At 43.7% G+C, this 19453-nt stretch overlaps 1 protein-coding gene across 1 annotated transcript in view; it reads right to left on the bottom strand.

The window, feature by feature from the left end:
- T265_02113 (hypothetical protein) overlaps positions 1 to 19453 on the bottom strand; it is a gene marked incomplete at both ends in the record, with an annotated part of 60219 nt that overhangs the window by 17349 nt on the left and 23417 nt on the right. The window contains 9 exons of the mRNA XM_009166272.1: positions 1830 to 2025; positions 2396 to 2610; positions 3785 to 3920; positions 5876 to 5964; positions 9712 to 9909; positions 11396 to 11540; positions 14794 to 15066; positions 17518 to 17729; positions 18591 to 18683. Of these exons, the coding sequence (XP_009164536.1) occupies positions 1830 to 2025; positions 2396 to 2610; positions 3785 to 3920; positions 5876 to 5964; positions 9712 to 9909; positions 11396 to 11540; positions 14794 to 15066; positions 17518 to 17729; positions 18591 to 18683 (1557 nt within the window). The remainder of the gene's footprint in view (positions 1 to 1829; positions 2026 to 2395; positions 2611 to 3784; positions 3921 to 5875; positions 5965 to 9711; positions 9910 to 11395; positions 11541 to 14793; positions 15067 to 17517; positions 17730 to 18590; positions 18684 to 19453) is intronic.

Here is a 19453-nt window from a genome sequence, read left to right as displayed (position 1 = left end):
CTTGTGAGTGGTTTCCTTTATGAAAAGAGATATACTTCGATATCTCGAATATCGTGCCAACTGTATCCTGGGGCGGCCTGTGTGCAGCACATTCAGCTGGAGAACATGACAAACGAGAGATTCAATTGGGTCTCCCGTGAAAACCAAATTGATTTGCAGATGAGTGTATTTCTCGAAAACAGTGCAATTTGGGTTCAAGTAGATCATAAGGTTGACGGAAACTCGGGGACTGCGCCTACCTGATGAGCCCCAAGAAGGGCGAAACCGGTCGTGGGCTGTCAAAGAGTTTTCAGCAACCTTGTGAGTAGTTTCCTTTATGAAAAAAAGATGAACAGACTGTCCTTCATTAATCTGCTCTGCATTGGAAGTCGGAACTACTACAGTGAAACAGAAAAAAGAACCTAAAACGTAGCCTTTCAGCTTTCGATAAAGAAGATCGAACACTGCCATTTTTTGAGTAGTGACGATATAGCACTGTAGTGCTTGCAATTCACCAATGTACGCACATGAAGGCCTGAAGTTTTACCTGGCCGAAAGTTGGGATAGAGGCCCTCTGCGACTTATTTGAGCCAGGCAACTTGTGGTCTTAAATTACGGGTGTCGAAGCGCAGCAAACCGTACTAACCGCACTCCACAGTCGATCATTTCAGCACAGACCACTGTATGATTTCTTACCACTTAAGCTCATATCGCCGCTGGACACTAGCCTGACACTGTGCAAATCCAAGTCTGGTACCTAAAGGTCATCGAGCTTGAAGGCCTATCTCCATGTGAGGATTGAAACTGCCCTTGAAACGGGACGACAACACTGTCATACAAGGTAAATCAGTGGCTATGTATCTTTTATTTAGCGAGTGTTTTCGGAAAACATTGCGAGTGAAATCTTGGAAAGACACCTTTCGGGATGACTTGTACCTAAATGGATCTCTCCAGTTTAGTCAGACACTGTAGCTTCCAACTGTTTCCCTCAAGTGCTCCAAAGGTTAGGAGATTTCATTTTTAAGCTTGTATTCATCCCTTCACCCACATACTTGATTATTCAGCTCGCAGCCGCTCACTAGATCACGTGACTCGCCTTTTTCCTACACTGGTAAATCACGTCACACATGCGTGACTCATCTGACCTTGACTGTCTGTACCGTCTGTTACGTGTACAAACAAGTCATGTGCCGACACTCCCTCACCCACACGCAAACGCACCTACAAACAGGAAAACCGAGCACAGTCCACACACAACGCTACAGTACTTAGCACCTCGGCCGACTCGATATTTAGCCGCTCAGGAATTACGGCACGCAATTCACGGATAATCAGGAAACTCGTGTAGCTGATGCAACGGCGAAAGAAACACGAAACCTGCATCCGGTCCGGCTACAGGACTCGTCACTGTAATACGATAAGTCCCTCTTTCCCCATATTCATACCGTAACCATTTCACCTATCCAAATTGTCGTAATTAGTGTTCATTGCTTTCTGTTTATTTAAAACCAATTCTTGGGCTACAGTAGAGCAATAACAAGCTCAGCGAAGCCATACCGTGTGTGCTGCAATAGGGTCTTGGATAGAGCGTGCAATCACACAGTTGCCTGGGCTGAATCAGTGACTAAGATGTCTGCATTAGTAAAAGCTCGTCGTAATTTGAAAGCACAGGTTTCCAGCCGTATAATGCAAGCAGCCAGTCCACTTATTAATGTTCAAACCATCCTTGCATGCATATGAATATGGAGGGTCTGTTAGTGAGTAGTACAGCTGTATCTACAAGAGCTCAATTAGGTTTTATCCTTCAACCACACCGTGCACATATCGTTCACCCGGAATTTGTTGATTACCTTGATTAGGGCATAGACAGCTTGTTGGGCCAGACCGATATCTGCCAGCCGATGAGCCAGTTCCGGTAGTAAAGGATGGTTGTCCTGCAGTTCCTCAACCAGTCGCTCCAAGCCATTGTAATCCTCCAGTTGATACAGACATTCGGCGAATTTTGTGAGATCTCCACCTTGACGATAGTAGCCGGCCGCTTTGTCCCTGATAAAAACAGATAAACCGTGGCAGAAGCAAGACAGGGAATCCGATAACAGAAGCCAAAAGCAATATCTCGCGTATCTGTGGTTCATTCGGAGGTATAGCCAGATTGAACGTATCACACTGTCATTAAGAGTCTTGATTGTTCAGGTCTGCAACAAAGATATTAGACTGTCGGGCGGCTGTGTTAGATTACTGAGAATTGTGTTGAAGGAAAGCATGATGTCGACAATCAGAGAATATTGCGCTTAGAGCGAGGCTATAGCTTCCACTGGTTGTGTTGGATTTCGGAAAAGAAATTTTGTTTCCATCTGATTGTGTTTGGAATGAAAACTTTCAACTTTTCCTTATGTATTCGGATATGGAACCCTACCATAGCATTTGATCGGCAAAGTGATCACCGATACAATTCCAAATCTCGGCAAGTTCTGCGTCTTTGACCAACGCCCCAGAGTCTTTGGCCAGCTGTGCCACTCGGAACCAATCACCGAACCGCTTACGAAGTTCGATTGCCAGGTCTGATCTGTCATTGGTCAGCAGAAGCTGTTCGGCCTCATCGATTTTTCCAAAGAATGCATCAACTTCAGCCTGTGAAAGGAAGCGGATAGAACCCGATTAACCTGATGATGGTAACTTCCACATTAAACACGTTTATCCTCGCCCCATTTAGATGCAGGAGATGCAAATCGGAGGTCGTATACACCCTAACACCCTAAGCGGTTATATCACTGAGAAAAACTCCACGTTTTTGAGTTGAATACTGACTTACAGGTTTACTCCTTGATACGACTACCTCAGTTCTAGACCAGAAACTAACTCGAATTCACTCTAATCTCCAATGAAACTGGTTCATCCTGTTGGGCTATACGACTGCAAACAAATATTCACTGACCGTTCGGGTCCAACGTTCCACAATGAGGGAATGACTGCTCCACTTGTTCACTGTTATCCGCACCACTGTAAGCACACAACCGATTGTCATTTGAAGGAATGTCGTGTCCATGCAAAACCGTCACGTGTGCAGTTGTTCGCTCATTGTATTCAGAAGTAGTGAACAACTTCGAAAGCTTTCATAAAGGAAACTACTCACAACATTGCTGAAAACTCTTCGACAGCCTACGACCGGTTTCGCCCTTCTTGGGGCCCATCAGATAGACGCAGTCCCCGAGTTTCCGTCAACATTATGATCTACTTGCACCCAAATTGCACTTTTTTTCGAGAACTACACTTATTTGCTAATCAATTTGGTTTTCACGAGAGACTCATCTGAATATCATAAACGAGAGATTCAGTTGAGTCTCTCGTGGAAACTAAATAGATTTGCAAATGAGTGTAGTTCTCGAGAACTTCCGAAGCTCTTTCGAACAGTTTATCATGACAAGGATCAGAGGAGGCATTATCAGTTGGAACTTTTCCAAACCGAAATCAGCTAACAGTCACCATAATCTTTAAACAGGTGAAAGGACACTGCTATTCGTTGTTGACATCAGTAGCATGTTCACGTTTAAACCACGAAACTGTTGACTAGATAACTCTTTTTTGGTGTGATTTTCCCATCTCGAATTCAACCGAATCGAGTGGATTTGTTGCTCGGACTGAGAGCACGCATGACAGGGGGTACTGAACTTACGAAAATTTGTCTAATGCGTGTCTCACAGGCGCGTAATCAAAATTTGAAGAGGTTTCTGGAAACTCACTCCCCTCTTTTGTCGAGATTATTTTAAGTAGAAAAAGTAACGTATGATAAGTCAGCTATCATTACCTTTCGAATAACTTTTGACTGAACGTTTCGAAGGCGCTTGACAAACTGAATGCCCGCGTAATTTTGACAGTGGACGAACCCGAGCTCAGCAGTGTCTAAATCTTGCCGAGCCAAACAGCTTTCAGCCAACAGTTGCCTGGGGATAAGAGAAAGGTAAGATAGAGGAAACTACTCACAAGGTTGCTGAAAACTCTTCGAGTAGTTTCCTTTATGAAAATATACTGCGATATCTCGAATATCGTGTCAACTGAATCATGAGGCTGCCTGTGCGCAGCCTGTGTGCAGGACATCATAAACGAGAGCTTCAACTAAATCTCCCGTGAAAACCAAATTGATTTGCAAATTAGTGTATTTCTCGAAGGTAAGATAGAATTATGTGAGGGATTCTTTAGCGGTGGAGTCTGATAGTGAAGTGCATTCACGGCGAAGTGCTTTTCGGTCTATTTATTGGTGGACAACGAAGGAGCTGATCGCTTTTCACATAAGACATTTTTCGCGTTACAATCTGCCGTCAGCTAAATACACACTGGGTATACTACTAAAATAGTACTATTCGGACATGAAACGTTATTCAATTCTCTCTTTGTCCCTCTGCCCGGGGGCTATTTATGGGCCTGAGACTTACTATGCCCATCAGATGAAGATAACAGTTAGCAGACATCAACTATTGGGGTCGTTCGACGAAATCAACTTGGTTGCCATATTTGCTTTATGCACATGACCTATTGATTGAAACACATTTTCATCAACTGATGCTGTCAACCGTTGGTCAGGATAACTTAAGTGCATCCTTTTCACGGGACGCCCGTTGAACACTGTCTAGAGTGTGAGAGATATCGATCGCCTTCGGTTTGGCAATCGGACTCGTTAAGTTGTATTAGAAAAAACAGTAAACGAAAAGCGCGTACTAAATTACACACAAACTCTTCTAATAAGGATGTTTTCTCATGGACATCTCAAGCGTGAGCAATGTGATGAACTTTGGAGGAAGCGGTAATTGGGTGAGGAATCGATACCTTCCACGATGGATGCCTTGGTGGTGGTGATAAAGGTTACATCTACCGATTCGTACCGACAAGTGTCAGGTCAAGAGAAGCTATTTGTCCCAGTGTGCAGCGACTTTGGCCGTCGCGTCGTGTAGTGTGCCATGGGCATACTCATAAGGAGGATGAATTGCAAAATTGCATAAAATGTTCTAAAATGGAACGATACCTCTTGGTATGGGATCTCTAGACGCAATAGCACAACACACTGGTGAAACCTCAGTTCTTTTTCGTGACTTCAGCGAATTAAACTGGTCATCCTCCGAACATGGCTGTGAGTACCTCATGCACCATATGTTACACTGCTTTCATACAAACTTCATGGGTCGTGTACACCAGTCCTGGTCTTACAGGTGTATATCACAACACAAAGAGCAAATTTTCAGGTATACAGTCTTATAACTGACCTAGGCAACAGCCTCAGCTACTAGTTGTGTTCAGGCAATTCCCATAGTACTACGTAGTTTGCCCTTTCGTCCCCCACGATATGTCATAACTCAAGGCAGCTTGAAACGGTCTCTGTCAGGGCAGCTGGATCTAGAAGACAAACCAAAGGATGGTCTACACTGCCGCACTAGAATCTTTGAAATGGCGCGAGAAACGTGGAGCTGGAAACGCTTGATTCTCATTGGTCCATTTTCTGAACAGTCCGGGCACAACCTTTTCCGATACGTGGCCATGGAATCTTTGCCTTCCGATCGGCGTGCTTCTTAAAGACGAGGCGGAATGTAAATTTCCTGGATACAATAGCCTAAATTACGGGTTCGTGAGAAAGTTAATCGGCTTTAGTAAGGGGGAGCCGCTTCTTGAATACCCCCCCAATATTGAGCAGACAAGTTACAGGTGAGAATCCTTATTAACAACCATATAGAATTGTCTGCACAAGCTTTGGTGGACTGGCTACGGAGTGGGTGGTCGACAGCTCACCGGAAAAACGCTTCGCTTTACTGTGCCACTGGTTGTCCTCTTTCCTACATGCAGCATCGATTGGGCGTTTTAGGAACGCACCCAAAAAGCATTTTCTTTTGAAAATAAAAACATTGCTTACTTAAGTTTCGGATGTGGATTAGCATCCAGCAATTCTTGGGCTTTGGTTGGTCCTTCTTTCTCCAACACATATTGGCAGTCACGAAAAACCTATTGACGGGATGCAAAGACCGAACATTAAATTAAGAATCAGTTTGATTCTCACAAACTTTGAAAAGACTCTACAGGATAAAAAGCCAGTTGCGTGATTTACACTATACTTTCTGCAGGGATCTGTGTCGCTACAAATTCTCTTTGACCCTTGGCACCTAAAGAAGTGGTTGGTGGCTCAGGTTGACGGCTAAGTTGTTTTCTGGGGTTGGTGATTTTGTTGCAGGCGTTTCACCTTCAGTCGGGTAATGATGCATCGTTTTCACGCAGACCCACTCAACCATCAGCCTAACGGATTTTAAAGCTTCAAAAAGGAGCAGTGGAGAAAAAAATAGGGGTGAAGATAATTTGATATTGGTCCGTTTGCAAATCGCTGACTCGTTGGCATTTTGCCTGGTATCCCGGTAATGTTTGACTACTTGTGAGTAGTTTAGAAAAGTTTTAGAAATGAACTGCACGTCGCCCTCCAAACAGTCGTCTCCCCGCAGTGGCCCCGGTTTTTCTTGAAAATAGTGGGCCTGAGTTTTGCTGTTACCGGAGCTAAATTGCTGTCTGTATCTTTGACTACTTTGTGATCGCCAACATGTGAGGCAACTGTATTATTTGCACGGTCAGGCATTTGCTTCTCTATATTTGGTATCGTCCAACCAGGAGAATCGCAATAGATCAAGACCAAGACCGTTGGAACTAGAGTAGGTTAGATACAAACGTGATTACGTGGATCACAGTGGATTTCCGGCCATCCCTTATCCAAACTTGGCAGTGTTGAATGTGGAATGCTCAAAGTCACCGGAATGATTCTGATAACAGCTCATATGCTATAGAGGACAAATTTGGTAGCCTAGGTAGCGTAGATAGGTGTTGGTTTGTTCGCTGCCAGCTTCTCAGTTGATCGAAAAAACCGACGACCATAAACTCATGTGACGAACGGGGCTGTACAACCAAGTCTGTCAACAGTGTTACCCTCGAACTATTTTAGTTTGAAGAACCGTGCCTGAACAGGCCTCAGCTGGCTGCTTGATCCCTGTGTCCACGTTCTCAGTACAGCGTTTGCGTAGGGCAAATTATCAATTTTCTCGTTTCAAGTAAATAGTAGCCATCTACCTAGTTGATGTTCTTTTAAACAAGAGTTGTTATGTAACAACTAACAGACGTTCCCAGCACACGTCCCCAACTCACACGTATACCAATGAAATTTCCATCAACTCTATGTGGAACGGTACCGAAAACCCGACCAGGATTACCACGTCAACCACTAGTCGGAACAGCTACTTCATTGAAGCTCATCGACGTGCCAGAGTCAGGAGAGTAGTGGTAAGTCATCAGTCCAAGAACAGTAGTGTCTGGTTGGGCAAACAATCTTCATGAGACATGCCACTACATCTCGGTTAGAATCACCTGTTTACAACCCACTGCAACTGAATGCTGAAGATCACCTTGTTGGGGGGCGATTTTCAAAATATCGAAATACTTTCTTTGACGGGGCAATGCCCAGAAGGTCACTGAAAAACTTTTAGATTGTCCACCACCGGTTTCACCCGTCCTGGGGCTTATCAGATCAACTTGGTTCCCTAAGTTCCATCCATTGTGTTCCCCACTTGAACACCTTATCCGACACATAAACGCAATCTAATATGGCGTTATTGAAACACTCAGATAGATATCAACTGAAACACACGTCCCTTGGTCTGCTATTTCAGGGAGAAAAAATTGTGAGTTTTAGTTTGTTGTAAATGTGATAACTATGAGGAAGATACGGCCGAACATATGCTTTACAAGTTCACAAATTTATGTGCCGCTTCACGATGATCCTGCGAGACTGGACATGATCTCCGCTAGTCTTACACACAGCTTTTGCTTGCACTAAAACCAACTTGGTCGGACTGATTTCCTGATGAATTTGAATTGTGTACTTGGTGATAGACACACAGCCCAGATGCTAAGCGGCAAAGGTTTTGCGATATGGCGTCGTCATATCGGAGTGACTGACATGTGCCAATTGAAAGTTCAGCCGATGGCTGAGTGGAGGGCAAAGCATGTTGGGCGGAGTGTAACTAGATGTGAGGATTAGGCCGTTATATTTTTGTTACCTTCACGGTGTTGTTGATTTCAACGATGACCTTTGTCGGTCAACAGTGCACAGCACTTATCATTGGCAGCGTCGAATTTTGGTCATAAATGATTTCGCTTACAGGGTGTCAATTAATAACTCAGTTGTCACGTTAGTCAAGCAAGCTATCACTGAGATGGGTAGTTTCTGGGAAAACGTGATTTCACTCAGTAGATTCAAGTGCGGTGAGGTGTATCAGGGTCACCGTATGCCACCAAAAACTCACTGTAAACAAACTAGTCTTTCAAAAGGACTTTTAGTTGGAGAAAGTACAACGCTAAGGTCGAAAAACTCTTAGCGTCAGAAATGCGAGATGATAGTTGTGAACTCATTGCTCTAAACAACAGTAACCAGAGGTCACGTAGCAAAGAAACCTCTGGTTATGATTAGAGTTCAGTCAGTCACGTGACGAATTTGATCCCCTCTGCACAGCAGCCATCAGATTAGCCGAAATTTTCGTTGTATAGACTCCTCATCATAAGTGAGCGAGTTATCTAGCGAAAAGAACACTGGACGGCCCCATTATGTGTTACGGAAGACCGACGTGTCGCACTATATGCTCTCAGATTAAGAATGCTACTTGCATCCGATACCCCTATCTTGAAGCCGAATTCCCGGTATTTCTGTTGTGTTTCCCGACTTGCTCAAGAAAGCCTACAATATCTCTTTTTTGGTCCTTTGAAGATATTTACTGATGCAGTGGAAGTCCTTACGCGTTGTGTGGTCAGAATGCACAGTGACCCTTGTGAGGACTTTTGCCCGATTATTTTTCACAACTATCGTAGAAGATTCGCCGTTGCCCGCTACTCCATTTTTTCGTAAAACTCCGAACGCCTGTGTGACCCGATGCCTCGTTAGTAGTATATTGTTTTCGGACATTTGGTGTCCATTTTTAGTTCTGCCTCTCGTTTTCTTCGAAGACATCCACTGTAATCTGTTGTTTGTAGACTGGAAATCATCATTCAAGTGCGTAAAGTTTCACTTTGTCTTGACTTGATTTGAAAGGCTAGTTGTTTCAGAGTTAGGTAGAACAGGATGTTCAGTACAGAGTCAATATCATCGAAAAATACAGCATAGGATGCATTCTTGGGTGTGGCAGTTTTGACAGTGTTCAACTAACTGCGCGTCTTTAGTCAAGTCTATGGGTACGGCTCCAGCTGGGTGTATCGTAACACCAGCAATTTCATTTCGATAACTTGCAACAGGACGAGGTTGTATGCATACCTCGGGAATGCGGGTTCCGTTGTTCTTTTGGAATCCCAGGTACACTTTCCTAGATTTTGATCTCACACCTAAGAGCCTCTTGATTATGGGCAAAGAACCCCATTCATCGTCTGTCGATTGCAAAAGGTCACCGGTAATAGAACTGAAGTCCGTTCAATCATCACCGACCAAAGCCATTCAAGACGCAATTTCTTTAAACCTCTTTCACTTTAAGAGGTCCCACAAAACACCAACTGGGATGGAAACGTGGATTAGATTGTGGGGGCACCTAAAATACAATACATAGCGAAACAACAAAAATGAAAGTTATATACGCTCAGATTGTTGCCTGATCATGGAATACACTCCATAGTGGGTTTTTCGTCGGAAATGTAGGTTCGCAAGCTAACTGACAAGAACAAAAGTGACCTTACCTTCACTGGTACACGCAAAAGACAATCCTTTGATGGTTGGTCTTCAAGTGCCACCAGTTCGTCCAGGAGCACACCCAAGACTTCCAAATTATGAAAGCTGCATATAAAAGTGGACGTCTGTATCGCTGGTTCTGCTTGCAATCGGTCAAAGATGAACATTCGCGTCTTTTCCATTATGGCAAACATGTCTGGGTTGTCCTAAGGTCGTAAAGAAACACGTCAAATAACTTTTCTGTTCATTCACCATGTGACGAAATTCGACCACCTTTGGAAAACAACACAACCATGTGAGATTATTTAGTTACTAATTTTCAGTAATGTTCTGAGAGTGGGAAACGTGACGTGGTCGCTCCTCTGAACAGTCCTCAATCGATGAGCCAGTCCATACTGGGTCACGTGAGATTAATTCTCATGAGTGAATATCACCACAGCCACACGATGGCTGTTTGAACAGCAGAATTGCAGTCTTAATTCCGCTCAATGATGAGAACTAACTTCACCGCTGAAAACTCATAATGACTCGATAGGTGGTAATGATGACTTGACTGTCATCAGATTTCGGCAACTGTCCGTGCGTACGTTTAGTAAGCTGTGTGATCAGCTAAGAGGTAGGTAATCAAGGACCGAAAAAGTTTTGATCGTTTTGTGTCTACCTTGCACAATTTGCATTTAGACTGACTCCCAGGGAACAAATTCGCCCTCAGGTTTAACAGAGAATCTCAACTGCCTACCAAGATGACTTTTAGTTAACATCTATGATCAGGTCTGGAACGTACTGAAGCGAAAAGATTTCGTTCTAAATTCAGTTGAATGCTTTGTAGAACAGGACCCAGACAGATGGAAAGTCAGAAATATAAACGGTCAGCGGGAGCCTGAACTCAAAACGTTTGAATATGAGACCACTACGGAATAATCGCGGAAACCACATTGACTTCTCTTCCACATCTAGTTTTATCCTATTTCTGATAGTTTGAAGATCTTCAGGTTGTACGATAATTAAAAAACATTCTCATTATCAATATCATTAGGATGAAATGACAAAAATTTTGGTGAGAAAAAAAGGACGAATAGGTAGGTTTTTAGACCAGTGGTGCCTTAGAATAAGCGGCCACGCAGACCAGTGAAGTGATCTTAGAGGGTTACAATCTCAGATATGAGCGTATACGTTTTAAATAGCTAGCTCGTAAGAAATGGGGACACCTGGAGACTAAAGTACTGGTGGCACAGTCGACAGAGAGAGAAGGTGTTGACTGAGGTCATTTTACCCGGATGCATCGGTATTCTAAAGGTTTCAGGACTCATTTAACCAGGCGGCCCGGTCACCTCCCAAGAAACCAAGCAGAATACATGTAGCATACTCCTCTGAATGGCAAGGCAGTCTGAATCTGCTCAAGAGATGTTTCAGTGCTGTCGAGCGGATGTGAAACACTTAGGTCTGCAATTGATTTGGATCACAACTGGATTTCCACTTGTGCATATTTCACGTCAGGCCACGGCTCCTGGCCACTGACCTTGTTGGAGCCAATTTATCCTACTACAAGACAAGAACGGTATTCGTTAAAAAGCCTGGCCCATTGTGAACTTAGATTCTGTATGACTTGGACGAGGCGAAGGAGCGTAGGTGATAACGACTTTGCAATCCATACACCCAGTAGACCAACAGTTTTATACAGAATAAACTTACTTCGGAAAACCGAATATCCCAGACATCTTTGCGGACGAAGTCGTTCAATTTTTGGCGGTCCTCTAGCAAAGCACCTCCATTGGGTGTACCATCTGTTGTCAGATGCATGGTCAGTACTCCAGAATCGTCCACAATAGCTAGCTTGCTGGAACGAAAGTACAGAAGGTTCGAAAAACTGTTCATCTACGAAATCGTGCATTTCCATCTGTGTTGTGAAAGTCAAACAAAGAACTTGCCTTGCTTGTTGTCTTGTGCATCAGACATTTAGGCCGCCCCCCCCCGACAATTTCGTCGCATCGTTTTTAATGTCTTCTACTTTTTTCGTAAAAGTTTGGTAACAATCGGTAGATTTATTTCCGGGCAACGTTTCGCTATTGACACAAAAGCTTCGTCAGTCCAAATGACTAGGTTCCGAGGTTGGTCCAGATTTAAGGCGGAATGAGGACCAGTCAGCTAAGTCAAGCTGAATCTCTTTTGGGTGTCGGCCGGGGGATTCTTGTGTGTTAGGGTGCGTAAAAGAGTGTTGGGCCGATGGGGAAACCTACGTGTTGAGTTCAGTCTAGGGTCTAGTTCTTCCGGTTCGGTCCATTTGGTGATCCCTCTTGAACGTCGTTTGAACTTTCCGTCCGTTTGTGTGGATGAGCTAGTGCTAAGATAGTTGTGTAAGAGGGATGCTGTGAACTATGGTCGGGTCGCGATTAACACCTCCACCCCTTGTTTTTGCTAGTGATTCAACGTGGATTGACACTGTCACGTGTCAGCTCGGCTTATCTGAGACCGCTCACCAGTTCCACACCCTCGATTCTATTCACGCTGTGATGCTTAGTAATTTCCACCGCCTCGGCTACATTCTTTAGATCTATTCTGTCTCATGTCGAAGGCATGTCGCTGAGTCTTTGACCAGCGTTTGGTACTCTTCTGCATTCCTTGGTGGTTTGCTTATCCTTCTTTTATGCTCACTAATTCTGGTGTGCAATTCCCAGGCAGTTTGTTCTATGCAGACCGTAGTGCAATCGTTGCAGTCAATTTTATACACACAGTCCCTACTCCTTTCAACCGGCAAGGGATCTTTCAATTGCACCAAAACTTAGCGTAGCACTTTTCCCCTCTAGAAAGCTACTCAAATGTTGGCTAAGTTCAACAGCCCTCTGCCCTACTAGTAAAAGCCTTTATCACAGGGACTGTATAAAGGTTGGCTTTAAAAATGCGTTTACACAGCGCCCTAGGACAGACAGACGGGCTGCTCTTCTATGAACCTTATCGACATGTAAGTTTTGAAAATAGTTTATGTACAAACGACTTTTAAGGTAGTTATGATTGATGGCTTCAAGTGATATTAATGGAAGTGAACTGGTTTAGTACAACAATGAAGGAAAGACAGTACGCATGACAACTCTGACAGGACCATTTCTGATTTTGCTGCATTTGAGTTGCGGGACTCTGTCTGAAGATGTAACCACCTTAAGCATATCACTGTTGATCGGCCTCTGCCGGTAGCTAATCTGTGATCAGAAGAACGTCAGTTCCGACTGGATACTTAGCTCAACACAGTTGAGTCAGATAGCATCCATGACTGGAATCAGAATTAAGTCACATGCTGTCCAGACCTAACCGTTGACAGTCAATCGAGGTAACCGAAGTATTAAGCATTCCTGAGACCAGTATATCCCCGGCGAACTCCAGTCACACTGAAGGGAAGGAAAGTAAGACAAGTAACTATCTACACACAGCCGGAATACCGCTGAATTATTCTGACGTCTTATTCAAGGCTCCCACTTATTCTGGTTTCTAAGTTAGCCAATGGTAATGCTTCTTAGCGAGTAGACGTGAGTAGGCTTTACGGTGGGAGAAAAGCCGTTCTAAGAGGCAGTCAGATTCTTATTTATGTATACTGAATCATTTTAATATATTATCTACGTGTCCTTCTGCATGTAAGGTTAGACGAAATCAAATACAAATAAGCGGAAACTGAAATAATGGTCACCTGATTACAACAGAGGCTAGACGAAACGGACAAACTGATTAGCAAAGAAGTCATTGCAGAATATGACATATTTTGATGTATTTTAGTCAGTGATTTTCGGAAATGGATAAAAGAAGCTCGAACTTTATGCCACAACATGAAAAGTATATACCTATATGTTTGCACACATGTGTACAAGTAAGAATATTACAAGCGAGAGGTTCATTTGAGTCCCCCAAGAAAACTCAGTTGATATGCAAATTAGTGTATTTGTCAAGATCTGTCCAATCTGAGTTCAAGTAAAACATAAGTTTGACGCAAACCCCGGGGAGTGCGCCTACCTGATGAGCTCCAAGAAGGGTGATGTCGGTCGTGGGCCGTCAACCAGTTTTCAGAAACCTTGTGAGTTGTTTCCTTTATGAAAAAAACTGGTCATACTCTACTTAATAACTCCTAGATGGCGTAAAACCGACAATGGGCTTTCGAGGAGTCTTATCCTGTTTTCTCATACTGCTGACAAAAGTAGGATGCCGTGCCGTGTTCCAAGAAGGTAGCAGGTAGTCCGAATATGCCGGAAGAGATAGCCGGCATGTTTATAGTCTGAGTTTCACTGAAACGATACTGCTTACAAGGTTCTGAAAACCTCTCTTTGACCAGCCATCAGATTTACTCCTTCTGGAGATCATCAGGTAGGTGTAATCCACGAATTTTCAGCACTCTTACCTGAACCTCTATTACAAGTAAAGAGTGTTAACTGGAGACAAAAAAATGAATGGACTGAATCGTTTATTTATGATATTCTGCACAGATTTTGTTCAAGTTAGCGTTGAATATCCTATCTAACCCCAGTCCGTAGAAGTACGCTAATTTTATCCCACCTTAGGTCATCAGAATCAGTCACTGAATTCGTGACCCATCTCCAAGGATTGATTTAAACTCCACTTTGCCACACGCATCCTCATTCTACTCCACACAGACTTTTTACGCTTTACATCCCCGTGTTATTCTTCAATATAATTGTGCAAACTTTCACCGACTGCAACGTCAGACGTGTCTTTATGCCTGATCTGCTAAATTTAAACGCTCAAACCCTTTCTCTGTGACAGTTTGGGTAGACACGAACGCCTATGCAGCTCAATCTCTACGGAATAACCCGATCCATGGGGAAGTCAGCAACGCTGAGAAATCGGATACAGTTAGAGGTCATTTTCTGATCGTCATTGAAGAGTTATCTAAAATCGATCGATTTATGGATGAAGAAAAACAATCTTAAGAACTATTCTAGTTAGGAAAAACAAAACTTTCTCAGCATCTCAATGCAAACTCCGTGAAAATAACATACCAAATGTGACCAGAGTAAACTACTCATAAATCTGTGAGTAGCGTAAACCTGGAAAGATTAGTCACTGGTCCATGGTTGAACAACAGAGGTTACCTTGCGTCACAGTTGACTTGCATTCTGTACGGCCGTGTGTCTGTTGCTTGAAAAGTACTCTCCAGATGTAAATCAGGTAACCGATAGTGATTTACAATACCAGAAAGTCGTGCGACAAATAGATGGCGACGACCGCTGACGGCGATTGTGCTCACTGGATCCGGAGAAGCCGGTTTCCTGGCCAAGGTCCAGTCGATCATTCGGTCTTGCAGCAGCGTTTCTTCTCCCGACACTTCGGATAGTTTTTGGTTCTGGTTATCAATGTGACATAGTCTTTTGGAGGAAAAATAACAGGCTGTTCAAAATCTACACCTGCATCTGAGAAAAAACTAGGCTCTGGTTCTCATTAAATTAGAAGAGAGCGATTGAAATCGGTAGGTGACACAAAACGCAAGATTCCAAGCAAGCTTTGTGGCAAACGCAAGAATCCGTTATTCAGACGTAGTCCTGTGAAGGCAACTCACAATGATGCTCATTGGACTCGAGTGAGACCAGGATAATGTGAGAAATAAGTTCTATACTACTTAGCAGTTACTACTACTTAAAGAAAAGCTTCTTTAATCTTAAATAAATAAGTGGATTCTGTGGAATGGTGGTGTGTTCTTGTGCATTTAGTCAAGGAAAACGGGGGCGAACTGAACACATAGGCGATAGCGTTTAGAGGACAAGCTTTTCGTGACCTTGCTGCACTTTGGCTCCGGCTGGCTGAGAGCACTCTGGTAAGCTGTTGCTCTCAAAATCATGACTCCCCAAGATCTCCCAAATGAAAAGTCCACTGACAACCGTGTATTTAGGCATCAGTTATATGAACTACTGCTTACAATGCGCAGCTACCTACCCCATCTTCCCAGATTATCGGTGGACAAAACTGTGGCAGCTATAACCACTGTACGGCAAGTACGCGGTTCTTACAGGTGGTAGTGATGATGATACGGGTATAAGATCCTCCGTTTTATGGCTTTCTTGATATCCCAACCCGCCGAAGCCTCCAGCAGAGATTTCGTATGCTCAGTTGAAAGGAAAATTAGTGAAATACACTCATTTGCAAACAAATTTGGTTTTCCGGGAGCCTAATCCAGCTGGATCTTTCGTTTACGATGTTTTTGATTGTTTTTTTTTTCTGTGAAGCCATCTGTGGTTCAAGTTGTGTGGTTTATTGTTCTTCATCGTCCACAATTCGAATTGTTATTAAACTATCATTTCCTGTTAGAACCATATTTTCACCATTAACGTTTAAGACAGTGATCATCTGAGGATAAAATTAGACGAATTCATGCTAGTCTAAATTGCCGGAGCCAGGTGTCAGGAAGGTCAGATTCCTGAAAATAACCCTAGAACGCCCTGAACCTACTAGGACCCTAAAACTCCATCAAAATCTCAATAGAGAAATCGGTAAGCATCTAGGCTAGTCAATCAATCGATCGACTCAGCGAAAGCTGATGAGTGTTTAGGCACGCCACAGAAGCAGGACCGATTGTGATAAGTTTCAGGCATTTTCATAGAAGCAAGGTCAATGTTGATGAGTGTTCACTAAACGCCGATCAAACAGCCTGGATCAATGTCAAAAAGTGCTCTTCAAATAGCGCCAGGCCGTTGTAAATTTTGCACTCGCAAGCACTCGCTTGTTGCGACAAATTCGTTGTTTTTTTGTCGGTGATTCTTTTTCCGGCACCAGCATCAGTGTTAACACTGATTTGGCTATCCTTGATGATGACGATTCCTGCACTAGGCACTGCAGCGGGGATATCTGCAAATATAACACTAGGACATTGAAAACCACAGGCTAAATGAATACACGGAAATTAGTAAAGTGTTTTGTTGGCAGAACACAATGCTCATATTGTTTCTGGCAACCCCGTGTCGGCCCAAGACCAGCTTTACTCTCCTTGGGACCTGTCAGATGGCCGCAGTCCCCTGGTTTTCGTCAACCATATAAATTACTTGAACGACAAATTGTACACAGTTCGCGAAACCTACTCATTCGCTAATGCCATTGTTGCTAAAGGGGAATTCAACTGAAGCTGTTTCACCTCTTTTTGAAAGATGTTACGAATGCACAAACCATCGTGGCGTAGATGCAGTTGAGGTAAGACGCAGAATTATGACTGCTTTCGCTGCATATGCAGTGGCAGTTGAGATAAACGTTTATTTGCGAATTGAGTAAGAAAACACTCCCCTGTCTCCCCATTTCCACCACACGGGACAGTTCGGTTTCACCGTAAGGTCGTTTCGCAATGCCAGCACTCGTATTCTGAAGGCTCGCTGCTCTTTGTCTGACAGCTCATGTTTGGCCTTTCTAGAATGGTTACATCTTGCAATAACCCTAGCTTGTGTAACCTGCGGGAGCATTACAGAGCGGCCACCACTCAATGCAGTATTTGAGCCTGCTTTTGGCAGACATTTGGTTGATAAACTCATCTCTACTGTATGTACTAGATGTAAGTTGGGCAGACGTTGCGTTTTAGTCCAAAAATGGTCGGTGGAATGCGCAAATGAGTTTCATCAAGCAAAAGGTATTGTACAACTAACGAAATTAAGGCAAATCGGGAACTGGACAGGTCCTCATTTCATCCGTTTAGAGTGATTCGAATGGCGTTTCGCACACCAAGGGGCAAATGGTTTGAGGTGAGCCAATCGGTTCCGAAATCGTTATACCAAAATGGGCTTAAATATCTATTAAAGGAAATAAGACTGGTTCCAGTGGCATTGCTTGCACCAACTCACCTTTCAAATCCTTCCCGATGCGCTCGTCCAAACGAGGATAAACCAGATGTCAGGCCGGTCAGCTGTTTGGGATTGGCAAACTGCCAGGCGTAGATGAGCGATTTGGTAACTGCAATAACCTGATTTCCGGTCATCAGAACTTGCGTGGGTTCTAGCTGAATTCGTTTTGAATTCAACGAGATTCCCATTGCATTACACAGAGTGAGTGTGGACTGAAAGGTGAACAGTAGAAAAACAGGATGAGCTGTCTCATCACAGCTAAATCACTCTCAGCTTGAAGGGACAGGCACTGGGTGTTTCTTGTCAATGATACAAGAAAACGCCTTCGTGGGCTGTCGCTCTACCAAAGTAGAGTGAAGGTTCTACGAGGACATGGAGCATGCGTTTCTGGCGAGCAATTTGAACATTTGTTACATTCTTATGCCTGGCACAAGAGACTAACACAAAGTTATCAGGCCACTGTTGTTTTCTTGGAAGGACTATCATATTGATCACAATCACATTGTTGGCAGAAGAGTAAATCCTCGAGGTTGGATTCCTCTCCATGGGGAAACCTCACGTTTGGAAGCTCCTCATCGCGGCAGCAGACGATTTCAGATGAATGGGTACCAAAGCTATCCTGACAACGTTTTTGGTAACCAGCCGATTCACAAGGTCAAAGCATCGACTGTTGGCATTCCGAGACCAAAATCATAACTGTTTCAACTCATCCGTAAGAAGATTTAATGCGTATTCATAAAACTCTATGGTACATACTTAATTTACTTAGAACTGCAAGAATCAGGTTATTTCGCATCGAATTAACGGCTTGAGAAAAAAAGAATCCATTAAAGAGATGGCTCATGGAGTGAGATGGCTCAAGTGGTTAGAGCGCGAATTTACTGACAGGAAGGTCCGTGGTTCGAACCCCACCTCCGCCTCTCGACTTCCCCTGTCTAGGCTTGGGCAGCCTGGTAGTATCCCAGCCCTCGTGCTTCCTTCGGGTGGCATGGCAGCTAGGCACCGGAAGAGTACTACAGCTGAACGGTGAGTGTCATGACAAACAGGGAGAGAATTCTATTGCATCGACTTACCCCAGATCCCGCTGGGTCATTTTTGCACACCAGACATGCGTAGTCCTCGGCAGCACAAATATGAGTGAGTTGATTTACCGAAATCATGCGGGTCTGGAAGAATAGATGCGGTGGGTAAAGAAATGTTACTTTTGCTTATCACTGGTATCATTAAGTATAGTAAAGTGTGTGGTATATCTTCCGATTGAGGACTGACTAAACCTGATGCACACCCCCGCCTCAAATTTATGTAAGACACTACTCAGACGATCGCTGAAAACTTTTGAATGGCCCAATACTGGTTTTGCCCTTCTTGGAGCTCATCAGGTAGACACAGTCTACGAATTCCCATCAACCTTATGTTCTACTTCAGACCAAATTGCAAGAAATTCCCAAAACACACTTACCTGCAAACCAATTTGATTTTCACGGGAGGCTTACCTGAATCCTAGCTAAATCTCTCTTTAGTGGTGTCCTTCTGAGATTGGACTGGTATTCAGGTGAGTCTTCTGTGAATACAACTTTTGGCTCGATATAGAAGTATCGTCCGAGCAGAAGAAGAGTCATTAAGAACATTCTTGAAAGCTATTTGGTTTTCCACCTGGGACAGCGAGCACTGACACATGGCCGAAGTGATTTGAGCGTGTTTTCAGTTCCGAAGAATGATGACAAGGTAAAATGAGCTACTTAGAAGGACTGTCGTGTTTTAGGTTCGTGCAAAGTTGTATCATATCCCCCGATACGTCACTTTTAAACTGGAACGACAGGCAAACATATTTGGACAAACTTTGCACCAACTTCCCGCTCATAATGCTCACATTTTAGCAAATTTTTCACAGGGGTTGGTTGTGGTAGCCGTATTAGAAAGCAGATCCGGCCCAAGC

This window comes from Opisthorchis viverrini (assembly GCF_000715545.1).
Source record: "Opisthorchis viverrini unplaced genomic scaffold opera_v5_24, whole genome shotgun sequence".
In the NCBI taxonomy this organism is placed as follows: Eukaryota; Metazoa; Platyhelminthes; class Trematoda; order Opisthorchiida; family Opisthorchiidae; genus Opisthorchis; species Opisthorchis viverrini.
This window is presented reverse-complemented; position numbering and strand designations above follow the sequence as displayed.